At 30.7% G+C, this 23,522-nt stretch overlaps 2 protein-coding genes across 2 annotated transcripts; one reads left to right on the forward strand and one right to left on the reverse strand.

Annotated features, from left to right (window-relative positions):
* Window positions 1-11,791: 11,791 nt before the first annotated feature.
* Window positions 11,792-12,233, forward strand: LOC137814196 (small polypeptide DEVIL 14). Its single transcript, XM_068616789.1, has one exon. The coding sequence runs from the start codon at window positions 11,807-11,809 to the stop codon at window positions 12,017-12,019; it is 213 nt and encodes a 70-aa protein (XP_068472890.1). The 5' UTR covers window positions 11,792-11,806; the 3' UTR covers window positions 12,020-12,233.
* A 1,685-nt stretch (window positions 12,234-13,918) lies between these two features.
* Window positions 13,919-20,000, reverse strand: LOC137814197 (DUF21 domain-containing protein At4g14240-like). Its single transcript, XM_068616790.1, has 13 exons — window positions 19,624-20,000; window positions 19,452-19,528; window positions 18,413-18,496; window positions 18,204-18,317; window positions 17,728-17,811; window positions 17,428-17,499; window positions 16,792-16,859; window positions 15,666-15,753; window positions 15,510-15,583; window positions 15,061-15,430; window positions 14,874-14,920; window positions 14,676-14,772; window positions 13,919-14,386 (listed from the first exon to the last, which is right to left on the reverse strand). Exons 1-13 carry the CDS (start codon window positions 19,856-19,858, stop codon window positions 14,378-14,380), a joined length of 1,419 nt encoding a protein of 472 aa, XP_068472891.1. The 5' UTR covers window positions 19,859-20,000; the 3' UTR covers window positions 13,919-14,377.
* Between the last annotated feature and the right edge of the window lie 3,522 nt (window positions 20,001-23,522).

The following is a 23,522-nucleotide window of genomic DNA, read 5'->3' on the forward strand; positions in this document are numbered from 1 at the left end:
GCTTAGACAATAATGCTATCGGGTCACTATTCAGATAAACCTCCCTATATAATTTCCAAAAGGTTAAGCTAAGTTACCAAGAAGAAAGCAATTATGATAGTGAGTGAACCATCTCACTGATTAAGATATGTATCAACAATCACTGCACCTCAACCATGTCACCATTATCACAATCACTCAATCATCTCATATATTCTTATTTTAATAGTTTCTGTTAAATTCATCAAACTAACTATTTCTTTAACTTACTCTCTAGTAAGGTTTTGTAGTCAAACACATATTTTGGAGATATTCTTAAAAAATATATTTTGATATCATCATTCAAAATACATAATTCAAATTACATTTTCCAGAAAGTATAAAACTTTAAGATATCAATTTTATCCTTAACTTATAGTGCACCCAGAGAATATGAGGTGAAGAAAGCAATATACAGAGGAATGAACATGGGCCAGGCCGCCCCAGGAACAAAGCCCACCTTAAACTGTAAACCATAGAGTCTGGCTCTTAAACTAGTTTTGCAGAAACCGATGTGGGACCTGCAATAAAATGGCGGTTGTGACAAAGTGGGGCGGGCTATAGAGGCTAGTCCAATGCCGCTGAAAAAAAATGTGGTTTGGGTTGTTTATTTTAATCCGTTGGCAAGTTTAGACCCGTCCGCATAATCCGCAGTCCACGCGAGTCAAGTACGGTGCGGGTTGACCGCATAATTTTAAAATGTAGAAATTTTTTTTCTGTACTCCATATTTTTTTTTCATGTAGTCTCATATTTCACATTTCAAAATTTTTAATAACATTTTACTATGCATTTCTCGTGAAAATAATATTATGAGACCATTAACCTAATACATTTAAATAAATAAAAATTTATTTTTTCAAAAAAATATTTCTTATGCGGACAAACCTGCGAAACAACCCTTAGCGGGTTAAAAAAATCAACTCACAGATTCTATGCGAAGCGATCAACCCAACCTACTTTTTTACACACCAAGTACAAACAAACATATGTTGAGCGGGTCAGTTCGCATTGCTGTTGGGTATGAAACCAGGACCAATTAGGTTGGACTGAGTAGACACCATGTTTTAGTGAGTGAGCTTAATCATTGTGTCCCTTTATTATCTCTATTTATCTCTATTTAAAAAGATCATTGTACTTGTAATTGGTGTGCAATAGGATATAATGAAAACCTAATAGTTGTCCGTGTGTGGAAGTTGGCGACCGAACCACGTTAAATCATGTGTTGTGTATGTTCTGTAGTTGATTTGTGATTGCTTCCGCGTGCGTTTTTCTCTTCAAGTGGTATTAGAGCCTTGGTTCGTTTACACACCATATATATGATGAGCAAAAATTAATCAACAAGAGGTGAAAATTGTGGCTGCAGTAGCGTCCCAAAGTTAGGGTTTCGCAGAGGCGGCATCAGCGTCCCAAAACTAGGGTTTCGCAGGGCCTGTAGTAGCGTCCCAAAGTTAGGGTTTCACAGAAGCAGCAACAACATCCCAAAGTTAGGGTTTCAGAGGGACGACAACAGCATCCTAAAGTTAGGGTTGCATGTGCGTTCTGCATGTGTGCTGGTCTAAGACGGCACAGAGTGCAGTGCGACGGTGGTGGTGCGGAGCGCGTCCTGGCAGCTGCGGTCCAGTGCGGCGGAGCGCCAGTGCATTGGGGACTACGACCAGGTCTCTTGGTGACTAATTTTGGATGGTGCAATTTTTGTGGTCTTGATTTAAAAAAAAAGATTGCCAAGATCTGAAATTAGTTGTACCGAGTATCTCGACTAGTCGTTTGAGATGGCAGAAGACGGGAAGTTCCGAATTGAAAATTTGATGGTACAAATTTCAGTTGGTGGAAAATGCAAATTGAGGATTTGCGAGTTCAGTTACTGAGCACATCAATATGATCTTAGCCAGACTTACGTCAGTGGGCATTAAGTTCGATGAAGTTCAAGTTTTACTACTGCTATTGTCTTTGCCTGACAGTTGGTCCGGAACGGTTACAACGTTACAGTTCAGCGGGATCCGATGGATTCACTTCTGAGAAGATTCGTGATCTCATTCTTGGCGAGGATGTCCGAAGAAGGAGTTCTGGAGAATTATCTAGTGAATCGCTATATGTCATAAGAGGTAAGAGAAATATCAGAGAGAGTGGGAGCAAGAACAAAAGAAGGAAGGAGTCAGTCAAAGACTCGGGATTGCTCAAGTGTAACATGTTGGAACTCCAAGGAGGTGGGGCATTTCAGGAATCAATGCCCAAATGATAAATAAGTCAACATTGCAAAAGACTTCGCGGACGAGGAGCTTTTAGTCTGTTGCGCAGATAACAGTGTGGATTCCTGGGTCATGGATTCTGAAGTATTGCAGAATCTAGTTATTGAAGACTTTGGAAAGGTAAGACTAGCAGACAACAGAACTCTCGATGTTACGCACATGTGTTGGGCTGACAAGACACCATGTACATAGTTGAAGCACAGGTGAACATTGTTCCGTGACTTCAAGTGGGAGATTGTTGGGTATGAAGCCAGGACCAATTGGGTTGAGCTGAGTAGACACCATGTTTTAGTGAGTTGATTTAATCATTGTGTCCCTTTATTATCTCTATTTAAAAAGATCATTGTACTTGTAATTGGTGTGCAACAAGATATAATGAAAATTTAATAGTTGCCTGTGTGGATGTTGATTGTAGTTGACGACCGAACCACGTTAAATCATGTGTTATTTATTTTTTGTAATTTATTTGTAATTGTGTGTTGCTTTCGCGTGTGTTTTTCTTATCAATTGCTATATACTTTACAGTTTGAAGGTTGAACGGGAGAGATGAATAGGAAGAATGTTGAAGGGGTTGGACGTGATGTCATGGCTGCCAGCAAGCTGTGTTGACAGTGACAAGGTTTTGGTTGGTGACATGCAGCGACACAGTACACGTGACTGTGGAGTCTACTGAGGGCATGCATATGCATAATTAGACTTCATGAATGACTTGGAATCTTCTTATATTCTGGCCTCGTGTGGAAATGAGATGCATCTGTCTTCTCACTCAACAATAACATCATCATCATCATCATACCATCCATCGATACATTTGTTGCATGGCCATTGGTTCTGTGTCTCCAAGATTCTTTTCCTCCCTCCACATATTCATGTCTTCTCAAGATTTTATTTTCTCACTTGTTAACCGGAAAACTTTCTTCTTTTCAACCATATTTCATTCATCTTCATCTTTATTTCTCACATCTACTCTATTTAACTTACATTGCGCCATTTATCTACATTTTATTTTTATATCAAAATTCGGATGCAACTTCATAAAGATATACCCAAAAACTAGCCTAAAATATAAGGAACATTTTAATCAAATGTTGTTTATGGTTTCATTGTATGAGTGGAGGTGATGTTATGTACATTCCGACTATAAATAAAGAAAGTAAGTATAAATTTTATTTTATAAGTTATTTAGAATCTATTTTAATCATAGTTTGTTAAACTTATTAGGTTACTCGCTTATTTATAAATATATAATTAAGTATAAATTGATAGTAGCAAGAGATGAAAGAAAAATATGTTTGAGATCTCAAATCAACTAAAAGTAAAAATTATAAATAATGTTTTAATTAATTTGAATGTGAAAAAAATAATTATGGAACTTACTTGTATTATTTTTATTCAGAAAAGTTTCTTATCTTCTATCAAATCAATCATATTATACAATTATAGAAAAGGTTATTCTATTTCTTATCTATTTTTAATGCAACAATTAGAAACATTTACTTTTTACGTGTTTATCTTTTTTAATTTATTTATTCTCTATTTCTCTCTCCAAACCAATCTAAACATTAGGGCTGAATGATATGAAAAAAATAACTTTTTATTTTATTTTATTAAAAATAGTTACTGAAAAAAAAAACTAATCCAAAGATTGTTTACGCGTTAACAAAAAGAGATGGTGTTATCATCCACAAGCATCTTTCAAACCCAATAATTGTTGGTTTGTCTGAGAAACGCTTTAGTTTCAATTTCTTTTATACTTCCCTACATTTTTATTTATTATATTCGTTTAAGCTATTGCATTACGATAATCAAATGCTTTAGTATCATGTTAAAAATATTTATTCAAAGTTTATAAACAAACTCAGCATTTTAAAAGCATTTGACAAAAGAAGAGAATATATGTAATTATTAAACTCATGTATTTTTTTAATATTTATCTTTTAATAACTTGGTAGACTCATAGGATCCGATTAAGGGCTTATTCAAATTCAAAATACATCTTTATAAGCCAAGGAAATTGCATAAATCCTAAGATTTCTAGTTTTGTACACATAATCTATAATAAGTAACTTTCTTACATTTAATTTTGACAACTGTTAAAACAGAACCTTTTAATAAATGATACTTAAATATCCTAAATAATTTTTCCAAATTTAGAGCAATAATTACACTATGTTTTAAGAAACAATAACCTAGTGCTACTTTGATGTGTCTCAATGTCAAGCCGATACAAGAATTATGCAAAAGGAACAAATTTTAAATTTGAAGCATACATCCTCGTCATGAACTTATTTAGTATTCCATTACATATTATTATAAACTAATTGAGTAGATTGTATAACACTATAAAAAAATATTAGTTTTTATTATTAATAAAAATTTATAAAATAATTCCTTAACTGTCTCGTGATGGAGGTCAAATGAGTCAAGTTACAATCGAATCGTGGTGTTTGAACTACTATACTGTTAAATAGAAAGAGTGTCTTGACTATTAACTATAGTTTTTAGCCTAATGATAAGCGTTTGACCAACAATTAGTATCAAAGCCAAAGTCATTAGTTTGATTTCCATCAAGAAAATTGTTGAGGGGGAGATTATTGCAGGTGACATCAATTATCCAGTGACAAAACTAAGTAGGTCAAGTCGGTCAAGTCACAATTGAATCATGACGTTTGAGCTGCTATACTCTTAAGTAGAGTTACATCCTGACTATTAAGTATAACTTTTGACCTAGTGGTAAGCATTCAATCCACCATTAATTATTACTTTAAAACACACTAGGAAAAAATATATTGTTGGAGCTTTTGAAAGTGTCACTGATTTGAGAAATTGTACTTCCTTTCTAAACATTGCAAAGAAAAATTTGAGCACGTTGTTTTACGAGATAGAACCCGTAAGTCTTCTATTCGTGATCCATTCAGATTTTATGAAATCAATTCAATTTGACCTACTTTTCTTACAAGTTATTCCTCAAATTTGCTTAACCAAAATCCTTTTTGCTCATGTTTATTTTTCTTCCCATAAAGTTAAGAAGATTGTTTGCTCTTCTAAATCATGTGAAATTTATTTGACCCTATTTAGTTTATTCATGTATTCCTTGATCTTCAAAAAATATCTTCCTTTTATCAACAACAAGACTCATCTTCATTTAAAATAAGCAAAACTATTGTGTTTCCTAAAATAAAAAAAGTTTCTAAGTTATAAGAAGTACCTTAGAATCCTTCCTTTTAAGTTATGAGATTTTTCTTTACAGATTTCACACTTTTCTTTTTGTTGAACTTTGATTCAAGATTTGACAATTAAAAATAAGGGTTCCTATACAAACCATACACTACAAGAAAATCATGAAATAGAATCTAATTTTTAGAGACCAAAATAATTAGTTACAATAGAAACTAAAATAGAGACCATTTTAGAAACTAAAAAAAAATTGGTTTCTAAATTAGTTTCTATTATTTTCTATTATTGTTAAATAGTTTCTAAATTGGTATCTAATTAGCAACCAAGGTTTTAGAGACCAAATTTAGAAACTAAATAATTAGAGACCAAATTTCTTTTTAGTTTCTAAAATGGTCTCTAATTTAGTTACTATTGCAACTAATTATTTTGATTTCTAGAAATTGGTTTCTATTTCATGATTTTCTTGTAGTGATAAGCTTCAAATAAAAGCTAAATAATATATAGAAAGACTTTTTGACTTGGGATATTTTGGTAGTGTTGGTTTCTAGATGAAAGATGTGAAATTCTTTTAATGGAAGTCTTGTAAGGCGTACACGGATTGAATGAATCTTCTAGTTGGACTTCAAAATTATGGTTTGTTGATTTTTGATGGATTTTTTGGTTGGTTCATGAAGTGTGAAGGCTTGACAAAGTTCTTTAATGGTTAAAGATTGAATTGATATTGACAAAGTGAGAAACATATATGTACAACTATGTGGAGGTGTTTTTAATCCTTAAAGTGTGTTTTGGTTTCTAGCTCAAGCATTGTTCTTGCTTGAAGGTTGTGATGTTTCATTTTGACCTAGGTGTGAATGATTTTGGTTAAAGATTGAGAGGCAAAAGAAGATAGTTTGTGTTTGTGATTGTTTTATATGAGAGGTTGGTTATGCTTGATATACTTAGTTCGTAAGGAAAGAGCAATGACATATGAGAAAATTTGAATGATTCTTACCTATTAAATATTCATTCATCTTTTTTATTGAAGTGTTGATATGTTGAGAACTATGTACCATATTATAACTGGAAGGAGAAACAACTTTTTACTTAAATGAAACAATTTTTTATTAGTAGTGTACAAATCACCTTTTTCATTACAATGTATTGTCTTTTACAATTCGTAGAGTTATATACAATTCTTGACGTGATGAATTTAAAAATAAATATATGTAATAAAAATATATTTATAATTAAATGATATAAAAAAACATTAAAATAATAATATTGTTGACTGTAAAGTGAATGTAGAAAAAAAGAGTAATTCTCAACCTATCAACATTCTTCCACAAAAATTTTTAATTTGATTTTGTTGAGAATATGATTTAAATATATTAACTAATAATCAAAACAATTAAGTTGTTTTTATTGTTAAGCTTGTTAAAAAATTCTCAACTTAAATAATAATTTTTTAAAAGATTTTATAGATTAAAAGGAACACAATCAACACTTTATTGGTTTTTTCATTTAACTATATTTGTTGTTTTTTTTTTCCGACAAAAACCTTTCATAAATTAAAGAAAAAAAATGTTGATTGAAAAAAAAAGGTGCAAAAAGATAAATACTAATTGAAATAACTTGGTTTGAGGAGGAAATAAATGTAATTGTAAAGTAATGTAACAAATTTTATGAAATAATTTGCAAAATTATAAATAGCATGGAGTAAATTGAAAGCAGTAAAATGATCTCAAAAGAAAATGATCATAAATATAAGTCTACATCTGAATACCATATAATAAAAGTGATTAAAGGTAAAATAAAGTAAAAGACTTTAAAGGAAAAAAATGTAAAATAAGAGATAAATAGGACAAATAAAAGTAGACAGTAGAAAAATTAAAGTAGAGATAACATATATATCATTATTTTTTATTAGTAATGAGGATATGTATTAAAAAAATTTGTAGTGATTGTGTAATATGCTTTTTACATCGAGTACATTGATGATATGTACTTCTATTTATAAAACTTTTTTCATTAAAAACTAATCCTAACAAATAAATGACGTGTTCAATTTTTACTATACATTGATGAGTATATTTGACCGTGTATAAATTATGTACCATCTAAGTTTTTTTTTTTATCTTTAATATTTATTTATTTATTTTTACTTTATCAAAGTGTTTTATTAATGATGTGACTTTTGATCAAATATCTTGATATTTTAACTTAAAATCAGTTTTATCTGTAATATAATGTATTTATAATAGTTTATGCTTTGAAAAATTGATGGACCTCCTTTTTCTCCCATTATCATCAATTTTTTTAATTTTTTTTTATCAAAAACAAGAAGATAGAGTTTTGGAATGATCTTTTGTTTTTGAAAAATTAAAAAAGTTGAAATTTAAAGTTGTGACGTTCATGCAACAATTGCCATAAACAATGTAAATATCTTGAATGCTAACAAAAATCCTAACAATTTTTTGTTTCTTTCCCATAACATTACAAAAGACTTTTAATTATTTAACTAAAGATCTCTTTACCTCACGACTCACGAGTACCATGTTCTTGTATTTCTAAGCTACTTCACTATTTTATTTTTAAATAAGAAAAAACAGAGATACAAAAATTAATATATATATATATATATATATAAATTAAAATTAGGAACATTTATTTATCTAATGTGAAAATTACATTAGAGCAAGTTGAGTTGCTAACCATAGTAATGGTATGAATGAGATTGTTGTGAAATCACTCAAGAAATTTATAGAATTTTATGATTGAAGAAATTTGTGGATTTTTTGGTGATGGCAAACCACAACCAAAAGAGGAAGGGAAGAGAGAAAAATCAAAAGTAAAAAGAAAAACAAAGCATGAAAACTTATTAATCTGTCAAAAGAAGAAGGCAACAAGAAAATATATATAAACGAAAAGTGAAATAAACATGAAAGGAAAATAAAATAGATAGAAAGAAAACAAAATAAAGAAAACAAATTAACAAAGTGAGAAGGTTTAGATCACTTATGATCATACTAGACGGTCTAGTGTTAAATACACAAACTAACAGTTTAGTATACAACAAAAATATTTAGACGGGTTGCCAACAAGCTAAACGGTCTAGTGAGTGCAAACAAATTAGATGATCAAGAATCCTAAACGGTCCAATAGAAGACCAACGTTTTAATATAGGATGTTTATACAAAGCAAGCGAAACAAAGTTTATGTTTATCCGCCCCTCAAGTTGGGAATACATGTTTAACATTCCCAGCTTGATACACATATTTTAAAAATAGCGGGAGCAAACAATTTAATGTTGATATTAGGAGTTTGAAGATCAGAAGCTATGGGAAGAAACTTGATAAGACCTCAATTGATTTTCTCTCAAATGATATGACAATCAATCTTTATATGCTTGGTTCGTTTGTTGAAGTCTTGATTGGCAGCATTCTGAATGATAACTTGGTTGTTAGGGTACAATAGAGTTGGTTGGATGAAATCAACATGAAGGTCATGAAAAAGATAAGTGAGTCATTATATTTCAGAGGTAGTAGTAGCAAGGACTCTATATTCGACTTCATAAGAACTCTTGGATATGGTTAGTTGCTTTTTAGACTTCCAAGATATTATAGAATCACCAAGGTAGATAACGAAACCAATAACAAAGTGTTGTGTGAGAGGAAATGTAGCCAAAATTGAATCACTAAAGGCTTTTAGTTGTATAGGTCTTTGTGAACTGAGAAAAATAATATTACGAGAAGCACCTTTAAGGTAATGAATGATGCAAAAATTATTTTTTATTAATTTTTAAAAAAAGTATTTCTTATCTGGGATGACCCGCAGACCCGCGAACCAACCCTTATGTAGGGAAGACTAACAAAATTAGCTCGCATATTCTATGCAGGGCAGGCCTAATGCAGGGTGAACCAGCTCGCATTGTCATCTCTACGCACTCTTGTGAAACGATTGAAGAAATTTATTTCTCCATGATGACAAACAACAACGAAATGAGGAAGGGAAGGGAGAACAACCTTAAGTGGAGAGGAAAATAGAGTATGAAAACTTATTTTATTCATCAAAAAAAAGCAATAAGAAAAATAAAATAATATATATATATATATATATACATATATATATATATATAATAAAAATCAAATCAACATATAAAAGGAAAATAAAACATACATAAAAAAACAAAAAAAGAGAAAACAAACTAACAGAGACAATAATATCTATATTACTTATTAACAGACTAGACGTTTGTCAACAAGCCAAACGATCTAATGAGCACAAACAACCTAACAAAAGAGTGTCTTCATAAAACCTAAATAGTCTAATAGAGAACCATCTATATAAAAAAAACAAGTAAAACAATTTTATATTTATCACACAATAACAATAGTTTTTTTTTATAAATATAATGTTTAATATTAAATATAATTTCGTTAAAGTAAAAATAGAAATAAAAGGTGATTTGCTATACGCATGTTAAACTTTATGACAACTTATCAATAAGTAATTGGCCAAGTTAAACTGAATATTTTAAATAAATTTTCGTGTTTAAATTTATAAACGAACTAATATTGTTAAAAAAATCTCACAAAAAAATATAAAAAATCATTTTTTAATAAATATTAGCTATTACCAAAAATGATAAACAGTTATCAATAACAATTTTTTTTAAAAGAATTGCATTGTCAAAGTTTTTTTTTGTTAAACTTCTTAAACTAATAATATTAAAAAATACGTTAAATCTTTGCTGATAATTTTAAAAATAAAAATAAATTAAATTTAAAATTAATATACACATTAATATATAAAATAATAAAAATTATTATAGCAATTAAGTTTAACTTATTCCTCACTTGATATATTATATTTTTTCATATTAAAAATATAGAATTTAAATTTAACTAAACTTTCACACAATTGGTTTGAAAGAGTAAAATTTGCACTCTTATATATATATATATATATATATATATATATATATATATTTAGAGTATAAAACTAGAAAGAACCAGATAAAACGATATTAAAAATTAAACTTAATTCGAATTCATAATCAATTTTAATAAATTGAAGTTTTCTCCTACCTATTTATCTATATGATCTCACATCTTTAATTAATTTAAATTTGTGAACATAAAATATATTTATCCAATTGCCCCTAGTTATTAGTATATTTGTCCTCGAGTAATCATACGTCTATTGTTTTTTTTTTAATTAACTAACTTAATAATAACTCATTATTAATGCATGAAAATACCACAAAATTTGTCATAACAAGACACATACATGACAAGATAAATAAATATTAAACACATTTTTTTTTCTAATTTCAACCATCCCAAAAAAAATTATATTTGATCCGTTTAAAAAAAAATCTTAACTATGTACTCAATTATTAAACTACCATTTAACTATTCCTCCGTATAGCATTTTTCAAAATTATATTTCTATTTTTCAATGACATTTGACGTATGAAATAGTTGGCTTTAAAATTAAAAGAACCAAATGATTGGTGGACTTGGCTTAGAAAAACGCATGCAAAATGAGAAAGTGAAGGTTCTTTAAAACTTAATTTGAAATAAAATATATAAACTGAAAAAACTTGGATCAAGAGTTATCAACACATCTACATTATCTTACTTTAAAACAAAATATCATATTCTTATATGAAGTTTGAATGCTTATTTCTCTCACACTATAATTGAAGTCTGTACATAATCTTTATCTCCTCCACACATTGAATTATGTGACAGATGAACAAACAGTTTCTCAAAACTCAGTCAGGTATTAATTAAACTGATAAAATCCTTTCAATAATATATGCATTTTTCAACAGCATGATTGAACCAGATATCACAAACTTAACATATTTGACTCTATACATATGTTGATTATCTGTTGACAACTGTACAACCTTAACCAATTTCTGGTTATTTTGAGCCAAATCATCAGACCAAGATTTGTCAAATACAGTCTTGCGTTTTCATGGCATGAATGGAAAAACATAGTTAAAAAGAGAGATATTTCATGAATGATGAGAACCTAGAATGTTGAATAACGAAGTTGATGAATTACTGTGTAAGAAAAGAAGGTTGAAGATAAATATAGAAACAGCGTTGAATAGAAAAGTTAAGGGAAAGCGATTATGGAGGGGGACAAGGAAGAGTCTTACTTAGTAGAAGTGGATGAGAAGTCCTTCTCAAATGGGTTTGGCGATAAGGAGACAAGTTCATAGGTGTCACTTAGATATCTTAGGTGGACAGTGGGACATGTCCTATCTCCACACCCACGGGCCACAAGGTGCAATCCACCACAAATTCTCTTCACTCATATCTCCAACTTTCCAACCCCTTCTCCTCTCTCTCTCTATATATATATCACCATGCTTAGTTCTCAGCATTGGGACCACAACCACAACCACAACCTCACCCTCAACTTCACCATGACAACAGCAACAACTACTGCCATGTTCTCATCACTGAGGGCTTCGAAGCTTCGACCTTGGGGACGCTGTTCCAAGTACATTCGCCAGCAGAGGACCAGGCTTTACATCATTTGGAGATGCACTGTGTTGCTCTTGTGCTGGCATGACTAATTTCATTATCATATCACTGCTTGGTGCCACTGCATGCTTGGGTTTGGGCTTCCAATTTTTGCTGATCGCAGGGTAGCTGGTGATTAATGTGTAAATTAGTATAGATATGGAGAAAAGAAGTCAATGATTCTAAGGTGAAGTGATTGTAAAATCGGCCTCAGGCCCCAGTTTCATTGATTCTACTTTTGACATGACACCCACTTTTTAACATTAACTTGAGTCTTTATAGTAGCAGTGTGTTGCTTTTATAGCCACTTGGCTTCAATTTCTAGAGTTTAACATTATGAATTTATGATCCATCAATGTTTCTGGAAAATATGGCTTCCTTTATATAAATGTTTTAGAACTAGAAGGGGTATCTTCCTATTCTAAGGTAAGATCTCCCATTTCATTTTAAAAATTACTTATTCTTTTATTTTTCCTCTCATCATGTTAAGATTTTTTTTAGCATGGTTATACTTTTATGCTTCGAGAAGCTACCATTTGAGCTATGATAATTATTTTGGTTTTATTTCACAATAAAATGCAACGGATCACTTGTTGCCTTTTGTTGGTTCATTTGGATTTTAAGTGATTGTAATGCTTTCCGTTGTTCACCATGACAAGAAAATGTTTCCACTTGCATTTTTTATTTCCATTTTTTTTAATTTCATGCAATTCTATCTCTTCAATTTTGTGTGTTTGGAATTTGTCTTCTTCTTATTTTTAAAATCTCTTAAATTAAATTTGATACAATATTTATTAGAGATAAAGTAGGTGATAGAAAGGATTCAATAATGATGGAAGATATAATATTTATAGTTGGAGTGGTTCTACCTGAACAATAAATTTTGTTGTTCGTTTGATATTTTTGAGTTGTTGGATACAGTTAATGACTAAAATAGATGTTGGGAAAATTTATTTTGGTGAGTATTCCTTTTTTGAACAAATAATGTAATGTAAGGCAAATAAGGCACACCATATTGTCACACCACTGTACTAACTTCATAGAATAGTAGAGGGATCAATTTTGCAAAAAAAAAGACAAAATTCATGAAATTGAAAAAATTAATTTAACTGTAATTTGATCATAAAACATAAATAACAGGGCAAAAAATTTAATCCGACCTAATTTTGAATACAATTTTCATTCTTATTTATTTCAGTGCATATATAATTGAGTTGAATATAAAGTATTTGAAGAATTTGTGGTGCAAGTTATTTACATCCACGCAGAAAAAGTGGAATTAAAGTGACATTCCACAGTGGCAAAAGGCAATCACACGTTGAACTTGCCATAAAAAATAAAGAATATAAATTCTTAGGCTATGATTCTAATGTGATGCGTGGTGACGTGAGTACCGTTAAAATGTAGAACAAAATCTTGCACAGTGTAAAGATGTTAAGTATTGAATCGAATTGAATCCCTTTTTATGTTAGACATTTTTCGTCTAAAAGAAGACAACATAGTGTTTGGTCGCAATCTCAGCACTGCAACATTAGTAAATATGGAAGGGAAGGAAATAGTAATAAACAGTGCCTTCAAAAATAAACAAAATTATATTTATCAAATTATTTTTATACTTTCATGTATTTAACTATTACAGTAATTGATTTATAGTTTACTAATGATGGAAAAATAAATATAAAAGAATAAATTCTGAACACTAATGATGTGGGATTGGACTAGGATGCATAGGTTGATGAGAAGTTTGTGGAAAGAAAGTCCAAAACTCAGAACAGTTGAACGACAAAGTCGTTTTTGGGGAGATTGAAAATGTGCACCTTTTAATAAATATAAGAGGAGTGTAGGAAAACTTGCTCTAAGCAGAGAAAAAGATTTGAAAGGTAAGGCTACTTGTATACAACAGTTCACGTGAACAGAAAGCGACACAACAATTTTCTTCTAATAAATGAAGAGACAGCCAAAGCCAAGATACTGCATTATGTCTGTTAAGAGAAACAACCATTTTTCATACATTTTCTTTTCCCACCATAATCATCATCTTTCTCATGCTATATCTCACTCCACCTTAATCATCATCACCAGCATTTAAGTGATACACCAATTTGAGCTCACATTGAAAGGAACGCAGAGGCAAGAAGTGTGATTAATTCATACAAAATTGCTAAGAAAACAAAAGTGTCAAAGATAATAATTTATTTTTGAGAAGTACTATTGGACCTACATGTTCATAAAAAGACTTCCAACAAAAACAAAATGTATGAGTATGACCAACATCTCCTTGCTGAGTTATGCCATCAAACACAACCATGGCCACACAACTGTATACAGGAAGATGGGTGGTCTGATTTAAAAGATCTTCAAATGATATTCTTCTTAAATTCACAAACTTCGTCAAACTTTCGCTTGATTGCTTAATTCCCCTAGGAAAAACAACATTATTTCAATACAAAATATCTAAATATTTACATTATATGATAGTGCAAGTGCTATAACTGTAACCAGAACTGTATCAATGGAAGCATCTAGCATAAAAGCTTCACGTGCATGGATATATTTACACTTCACAAATTTTTTAAACTCACTTTTAAAATACCATTTCCAAATGCAAACCCATTTCTAAAGTTATTTTTAAAAAAATATTAATTCTTTCAAAAATTCTACCATACTTGTCATCTTTCCATTCCAACTTTAGAGATAGAAATTATAAACCTGATTTTGAGTTACTGCAGGCTTGTGACCTGTCAACTTTCGGCCAGAAGGAACCCGTGCCACAGATGTAGCAGCTGCTACAGCAGCCACACGTATTCTGCCAAATTCATCATGCATTCGTTATTCTTATATTCAGTAACCACTTAAAAGCTATGGGAAATTGAGATGAAGAAAAATAAACTATAAAGTTTATGTCACCTTCTATGTACATCTATATACACATCAGTCTCGTCCACAATTTCTTCCTGCAAGGATGAAAATTATTAGAAAAATTTTTCATTCTAAGGAAAACGAATTGTACTTTGTTTTTGATGCACCAATAATGCACAACAATCCCATGTAACTAAGGTAATCTTAAAGGGGCGATAATAAAAGTGGAGGCCACCTGAAGGAGTTCTTCAAACACGTCCTCCAAGGTAATGATGCCAATAACTTCTTCCCCATCGTCAACATTATCAAGAGAGTGGTGGGCACCATTTGTTGCAGTGACATCCTTCTGAAATTGTTGGTCTGTAGCATGGTTGGAGAGTTTGTCAATATTGACAACCTTTTCTGATTTCTCGCAAAACCTGGCTAGTAATGGCATACTTAGTTGAGAACTATGCTTCATGACTTCTTTATCCTTGGATTTGTCAATGTTACCAGTTGCCAGAGGGTACTTTGTCTCTCGTGTAACCTTGACTACGGCTGCCATATGACTGCTTCCTTTTTGAAACTCATTGAGGATATCATATAGAGGCATATCTCCTGGAACTCTGGATTAATAATGAACAATAGTTCAGTTGAAGGAATGTGTTTTAGATACACGAAATATAAGGTCACCATTGGTCAAACCTAGGAATTCTCCGGATAGAAACAGCACTCACTGGGGTCTCTGTTTCAGCTCTTATAGTAAGAAGGTTTTTTACCTACAAATTCAGTGGTAAATTACTTAGCAGTTAGTTCCAGAAAAACCTTTTTTAAGCATTTTCACTATATGTAAAAACTCACTAGTAAGAGGCCAATTATATTTTTGGGGTTTCCACTGTATACAGGAACACGACTATGGCCTCGTGAAAGAATTTTCCCAATTGCTTCCCTGTGATTAAGCAGAATAAATATCTTACTTCAGCACTAAATATATGTAGGCCAAATGACAGGTAATGGGGCATAAGAAGGAAAGGTAAATAGGTGACCTTTGTCCCCTTATTTTTGGGAATGTTGTCCAAAGAAATCAATTACCTTAACTTATTCAAAGAATGGTTCACTAGAGGTTAACCAGTCTTTCAATTGAAAAATAATCTCACACTAACTACTCTGCTAAAAAGGATAGCCTTTTATTTATCAGTTCAAGCAATGCATTTATGAAATACAAATATATATCATATGCATAAGCAAATCAAGTGATGAACATAGCACTTGGGACTTAAGCGTAGGAATTAACTGAATATCTGAATTACTACTTATTAATGTTAATTTTAACATCATCAATTAAGTAATATAAACCTTCTTGTAATATAATACATAAAATAATTAGTCAATGCATACATTCAAAATTGTAGGGAAATTAAAAATTAAAAAAGGACCCAAGGGAGAAATGAAATGCAGTGCAATGCATTTGATGAAGTTCCATTTTATTGTATCCTATTTTAAACAACCAAACAATGGAACATAATATCATTCCATTTCCTTTCACTTCATACCATCCCTTCTCATCAATTCAAACATAGCCATTGGTATTAGCGGTCAATTACATTATGTTCACTATATATGAGTGTGTGCGTAATTATTAGTTAATAACAAAGAAAAAGAATGAGATAATATATTTCTGACAACTGATAAATTTCTGTGCGGACAGGAGAGCTGCAACATATATTGCGTTTACAAACTCATTGATACGACATACTCTGCTACTTCAATGTCAATCATGGGTAAAGAAAAAGAATGAGATAATATTCACATATATAATTCAAATACACGAGTTCAGTTTAATAATAGACTGATAAAGTAAGGTAAATCTGGGTTGGGCAAGTGACATCAAGTAATCCGCATTCCACAATACTTTGGTTAGAAATAATTATGCCTTCTGAGATTGATACATCGATCTCAACAGAAAAGCTTATAGAAAAAAACTCACCAGTCCAATTTGGAAGCCACATCCAAGGAAAATGTAGATTCAATTGGTGTCATGGCCTCCTCAGCAGTCTGCATAAGGATGGAGAAATGTTTTCTATTATAAGATCAAGCCAATATAATAGATATATCTGGATTTTAAATTTATCTTGAAACTGAAACAGAGGATTGGCCTGAGAGTGGGAAAATTATAACACATCCATACACAGCTATTACTGGGATTGTTATCATCAAACAAAAAAGAGAACCCCTTTTCAGAACATGCCCAGTAGCTAAACAAGGAACTGGCATGGATGATGAAGCAAGTACTATATATACACATGTAGATTTTAAATTCGAAAAGTCAAATGACAGTTACTTCTTTACCAAAATAACATGCCCTCCTAACTTAAGTACTAATGATAGTCTTATTCTACAGCTTCAAATACAGAGCCAAAACATCATACATTTAGGGGCATAAATAGTCACATTGGCACAGTATATTTTACTTTTCCTGGTATATCAGAAGCAAATTTCACGACATTCATATATTCTGATGTAGGGAGCCATTAAAGCAAATGACAACTGTTAAACTCTGTTACATATAGATGGCAAGAGATAGAACTATCAGGATGCCTTTCTCCAAACCAACAGTAGCTACCTTCTCCGTGAGATCTAGTGCTCCGCTGATAATTGTTGCTTCATCATGAGTGAGTTCACCTCCCTTACCAGCCTTAAATGATCAAGAAAATGAAGTTAAGGGACACAGAAGAGTAATTGAAGAAAATGAAAATTTATCATGGAGAAATGATCAGCATTCCTTATAAAATGTATCAAAGTGGTTTTTTTAACATAGTAACAAATTAAAAAGCTATTAATAGAAAATATTTTCACGAAAATCCAGTGACTCCTCAATTTGAACAGGAAGCTATAAAAAATGGTCATAATTCAAACAGATTACCTCTTGGCTATGGATTGAAACAAGGGCTTTCAGCTGTGCTCTCCTAAATAATGCATGATTATGTCCAAGTAAAACATCCAGAACCTGGAAGCATAAATGTAAAGATCTACAAAAGCCACAATTTGTTTTAAATAAAAATGTCCGCTATTATGGACTATATAGCAGATGCCTTCAGAAAAAAATAAAACAGCTTAATATGACTACTGAATGGTTCAACCTTAGATAACCTGATCCAAATTGTCAAAACATGGCCCTTTTACTATAGGGCATAAGGTTACTAGCAATTAGGAAAACTTAAAGAAAAATATATTTGAGCATATCACTTCATAATCAGAGTCATAAAAACAATAAGCAACATTGTAATGGATGGGTGAAGTTGTATATCACCTTTGCAGTATATTGGGGCTTGGAGAATGATATGATTAGCATATAATTTATTCAATTAAAATTAGAATTTAGACAAGCATAGGCCTTACCTTTCCAATAGGATAAGCAATTGGATAACAGATGATCATCAGAACACGTACAAGCCCCACAAAATTAGCACCAACATACAGCCCATATCTTGTGCATATAGCTTGTGGGATAACCTAAGCCAAAGTAGCATTGTAACAACAGTCAGTGTAATGTTCTGCTGAAATCCTTGTGTATGATGCAAGCACACCGGATTGGAAAAACATTGTACCTCTCCAAAAGATAGAACAAAAGTCACAGATAACAGTACTGCTACAAACGGATGAAAAATTTTGTCAAGGTAAATTGGAAGTGCCTGCAAAATCGAAACGGCAGGAAAGGAAACACAAAAATGAAGGATCCACCAATAATCATTAGTTGTTATAACATCAGCTACCCAAAAAGCAATCTTAACATATTTTATTTGTTCTATGATATCTATTTTACATTGGCCTTTTTAGGTCTTTTCTCTTTTGGGATCATCATTCTTGTTGACCAAGGGGAATAGAGGTGCCATCAGTTTCAAATTGACTACACTATAAACTTGTTCAATGTAGTGAGCATATATTTATATTTCTTTGAGAAGATCAAGATGTGTAAAGATTTTTACAAATTAATTATAGGTTTATTCTAAAACTGATCCAAAATCTCAGAACAGAGATTTCTCTCTGTTTCTTACCCTATGTTCTCACTTCTTTATCTTTTGTTTTTTTGTAGGAATTTTACAGAGAAATATAATGACTTTGACTTTGTTAAACAAGAGATGATTCTGTAGAAAAGTTACAATCTTGTTTAAATAATTGCCCTTGTATAATTTACAAGCAGTGTGGGTGTAAACTTTGAACACCAAACTGAAGTGAAAATGAAATCCCTAGAATTCTCCAATGAGGATATAAGCCAGCAAAACATGTCTGATTTCTAAATTTAAGGTACCGTACAATATCACCCTTTTTGCATTTTGGTTACTGAAAGAATCGACAATTGTTGGTTGGTGGTTGGTTGGCTAGTTGGATGGTTGGTTGAATTAAACTATCAAATTAAACCCTCTGAAGCAAAGGGCGACAATTAAAATGTTCAGGCAATACAATTTCTTCAACAAAACAATCAGGATAAAAAAATTTACCATATGAACATATTCACTTCCGCTAACATTGCCGTTGATCAGTAAGAACCTCATTATACAGGGTAATCAGATAGCAATTTTTTTAATATTAAAAAAGCAAACCCATTTCATAAAGGATTAGAATTCCCAAGGACCAAGTTGCAAATACCTCCATGGCACAAGCGTTACAAAGAAGCAAGGTGACAAGCAGCTGATGCTGCTTCTGAACAACCGGGAAAATAGCAGCTGCAAGTGTGAACCAAAAGTCAAAGACGAAAAAAACAAAACAACGAGGTTAGCATAGTATAATATTTGGTTGAGAATGTTAGGTAGGGTGGTACCAGCTTGTTTCTTCTCGGTGGAGGAACCACTCCGCCGGAGAATCTCAAGGTCAACGAGACCCAGAGACATTAATCCAAGAGTGAGACCAGACATGATCCCAGCGAAGAGAACAAGCAAGCAAGAAATTCCAGCATAAAGGAACCACCAGGGAGTCCCAAATGGAATATCCTCAGAATCGTACATGAAATTCTCAGGTGGGAACACCCTCATGCCCAGACTCAGCGCATGCAACATGCTCTGTTGCTTACACTTGAGGAAAGCGAGAAAAGTTACAACAATCCACACTTCCCTCTAATGTAGCGAAGAAACAAAACACAAAACACGCAGTGACGATGATAATAATAATAATAATATTCAATTCTATATCATTTTGATTGTGTCATTTGTTACGTAAATAGAATATGTCGTTAGCTGTGGTTACTGTAACTTAGCTACGTTTTTATTGTGTTGGGCCCAGCCCGAGTTTACTGTGAAATAATTACCCTTCTTGTGGTCCTTTATCTGTGCTCACTGTTCCTTGCCAATTAGTTACTACACCTTATCAAATTTCAACCTGCTCCCAACTTCCATATCAAATCATAAAAATAAAAGAAGTACGACAAACATACATTCCTACCCTCTTTTATGTTTTCAATTCTTCTTTTCATAACTATTTTTTCATTTTGGAATTACTTTTCTGAAATGAGATTTTTATTTTTTAATTCTATTCCATTTTTTATTATTTTTGGAACACAATAATCTATTCTGGATTTCTTTTTCCAAAATATATTTTTCCAATTTCAACTTTTCATTTTCAGAATGAAGGGCATTTTTGAAAATTTTAATGTGTGTAGAGTGCAAGTTCAAAAAGGTTGGGTGTAAGAAGAATTTTCCCTGTAACTTAGGTGTTTTTTTATTGTATTGGGCCCAGACTGAGTTTATTGTGGATTCGATATCTAAAAGTTTATGAATTAATCCTTGCATGTAAAATTTTACAAATAATCTCTCGTTACATTAATCAGGTTTACATATGTGTAACATATTTTTTATTTGATGTTTTATATGTACGGATCAAGAATATGATATATATATACAGATCAAATTAAAAATATATTATACACATGAAAACCTATTTAATATATTTTTATGTATAAAAATTAAATTGATAATTTATTTTGCAGGATCAAATTATTAGATTAACCTTGAATGAGGTAAAGTAGGTTGCTACTTTCCAAAGTCCACACCTTTTAAATGTGATTTGTTAAGGAGTATTTATTATTTTAGAAATAGTGCCAATCAATAAATATATATTTTAGAAAGTCACTACAAAAAATATTAGCATTACCTATAGATATTACCTATAAATTTTGAATTCATAAGTAAAATTAGTATTATTATATGAATTCGTAGGTAAATTCAGCATTATCTACAAATATTTGTTCGTAGATAAATTTAACATTATATACAAATTTTATCCACATATCTATATTAAAAAATAAATTCAATATTATTATTAATATAAATATTTTTATTAACAATATTAATAATATTAAAAATATAAATAATCTTAATAGTTTTAAATTTTTAATAATATTAATCATATTAATTATATATAATATTAAAAATATTATTTATATATATGAATAATTATAAAATCACAACTAATATTCATAAATAATAATAATTATAACTAATAGATATGTATACTATTAAGATTATAAAACTAATAATATGAATAATATTAAATGTATTAATAATATTAATGATATTAATAATTTTAGTAATAATAACATAAATAATATTATTAATATTATTTATAGTTTTAATACTATTAATAATATGAACAAAATTAATAATATTAGTAATAATAATAAACCTGTAGACTGAAATTGGTGGGTAATTCCTATTTCTATTACCCACAAATCTCAGTTTGTAGGTAATTTACATACAAACGATGTGTTCGTGGGTAAAAGAGAAAGGAGTTACCCACCAACTACAGTCCGTAAGTAATTTATCTAGGAACAATGTATTCGTGGGTACGAAAAACATGAATTATTTATATATATATATATATATGAATAACTATAAAATCATAACTAATATTTATAAATAAATAGTAATAATAATTAATAATTTTTTTTATAAATTAATAATATTAAATAATATTAATAATATTAAATAATATTAATAATATTTAACAATACTTAATAATATTTAATAAGATTTATTAATATTTAATAATATTTAATAATGTTTACTTATAGAATATTTTGCAGGTGTCCCATAACTTAATCGAACAACTTAGAGATTTTATTGCAAACACTTCGAAAGAAAGACAACTCATCCTCAATAAGAACATCAGCAATTTGCTTACTAAAACAAATGAAATACTTTAATTTTATTTGGAAATAAATGATAAATATCTAAGTGTTACATATATGCACCCACCTCGATCAAATGTGCTCATAACTTGAACCCCTTTATGAAATTGATGACAAAATACCAAAATGTTATGAAAACATCTTCAAAAATGATTTGTGTGTGGGTGGGTGGGTGTGAGTGTGTGCATGTGGGTGCGTGGGTGTGGGTGCGTGGGTGTGGGTGAGTGGGTGCGTGGGTGTGGGTGTGTGCATGTGAGTGTCATCCTCAATAAGAACATCACCAATTTGCTTACTAAAACAAATGAAATACTTTAATTTTATTTGGAAATAAATGACAAATATCTAAGTGTTACTTATATGCACCCACCTCGATTAAATGTGCTCATATCTTGAACCCCTTTATGAAATTGATGACAAAATACCAAATTATTAATACCAAAATGTTATGAAAACATCTTCAAAAATGATTTGTGTGTGTGGGTGTGGGTGTGTGCATGTGGGTGCGTGGGTGTGGGTGGGTGGGTGTGGGTGTGGGTGTGTGGGTGGGTGGGTTAGGTGTGTGGATGTGTGTGTGCCTGTGTGAATTAATCTTATTTTTAGTTTATGTTGTCCAATAGCACATGATACATATGTCAACAAACTTTATTAAAATATATTTTGATAGAATATTGAAAAGTGAATTTAAAGTTAACTCATCTTTACAAAATCAACTTATAAGGTAAAAGTTGTCATAATTTATATATTATAAATTGATCTTATTTTTCAATAAATATAAGATTTTTAACACTCTTTTTCTCCAACTTGTCAATCAACTGAAAAAAAAATAGTGGATTGATCGACAAATTAAAAAAAGACTGAAGAAATAAAAAAATAAATATGAATAAGTTAAAGAAATGAAGAATAAATATAATATCTATCTTTTTCTATCATTTTTACAGTCCCATGTCATGTTTTTCTTTATCATTTTTATTTATAAAAAAAATTATAAATTTATTAATTTTTTTTACATTATTAAGATATAACTAACATTTTTATATGAATAAGTAATCCAGAAGTACCAATTCCTTTTTCAAAAAATTAAAAGGTGCTGAAAAATAATACACTATTAGATTTGTAGCTTGCGTAAACTTGTAGATACACACACTATTACACATACAAAAAATCACATTTTGTTTTGTACCATTGGATTTACCTTTCTCTATATATACATGTGGTTTTGCACCATTTTCATTTCCCACAAATTATCATGCAATCAAATGTCTATATACGCATAGAAATCCTGATATACATATAGTTTATGACCACATTTCTTTGTGAAAGACACTAGGAATATATACAAGACTTTTTGTCACCCCTCATAAATTCTGCATGTTCATTGTTCATGCATATTATGACAAGCACCATTTAAGAGTAAGTATTAAAAAAATTGTTCAGGAAGAAGGTAGGTGTTTAATTGGAGTAGAACCATTGTCCTGTCACCTACAAACTCCATCACACAAAGGACATGAGAGACTTGAAACCAACTTGAAACAAGGACG

Source organism: Phaseolus vulgaris, chromosome 1 (genome assembly GCF_000499845.2).
Source record: "Phaseolus vulgaris cultivar G19833 chromosome 1, P. vulgaris v2.0, whole genome shotgun sequence".
NCBI lineage: Eukaryota > Viridiplantae > Streptophyta > Magnoliopsida > Fabales > Fabaceae > Phaseolus > Phaseolus vulgaris.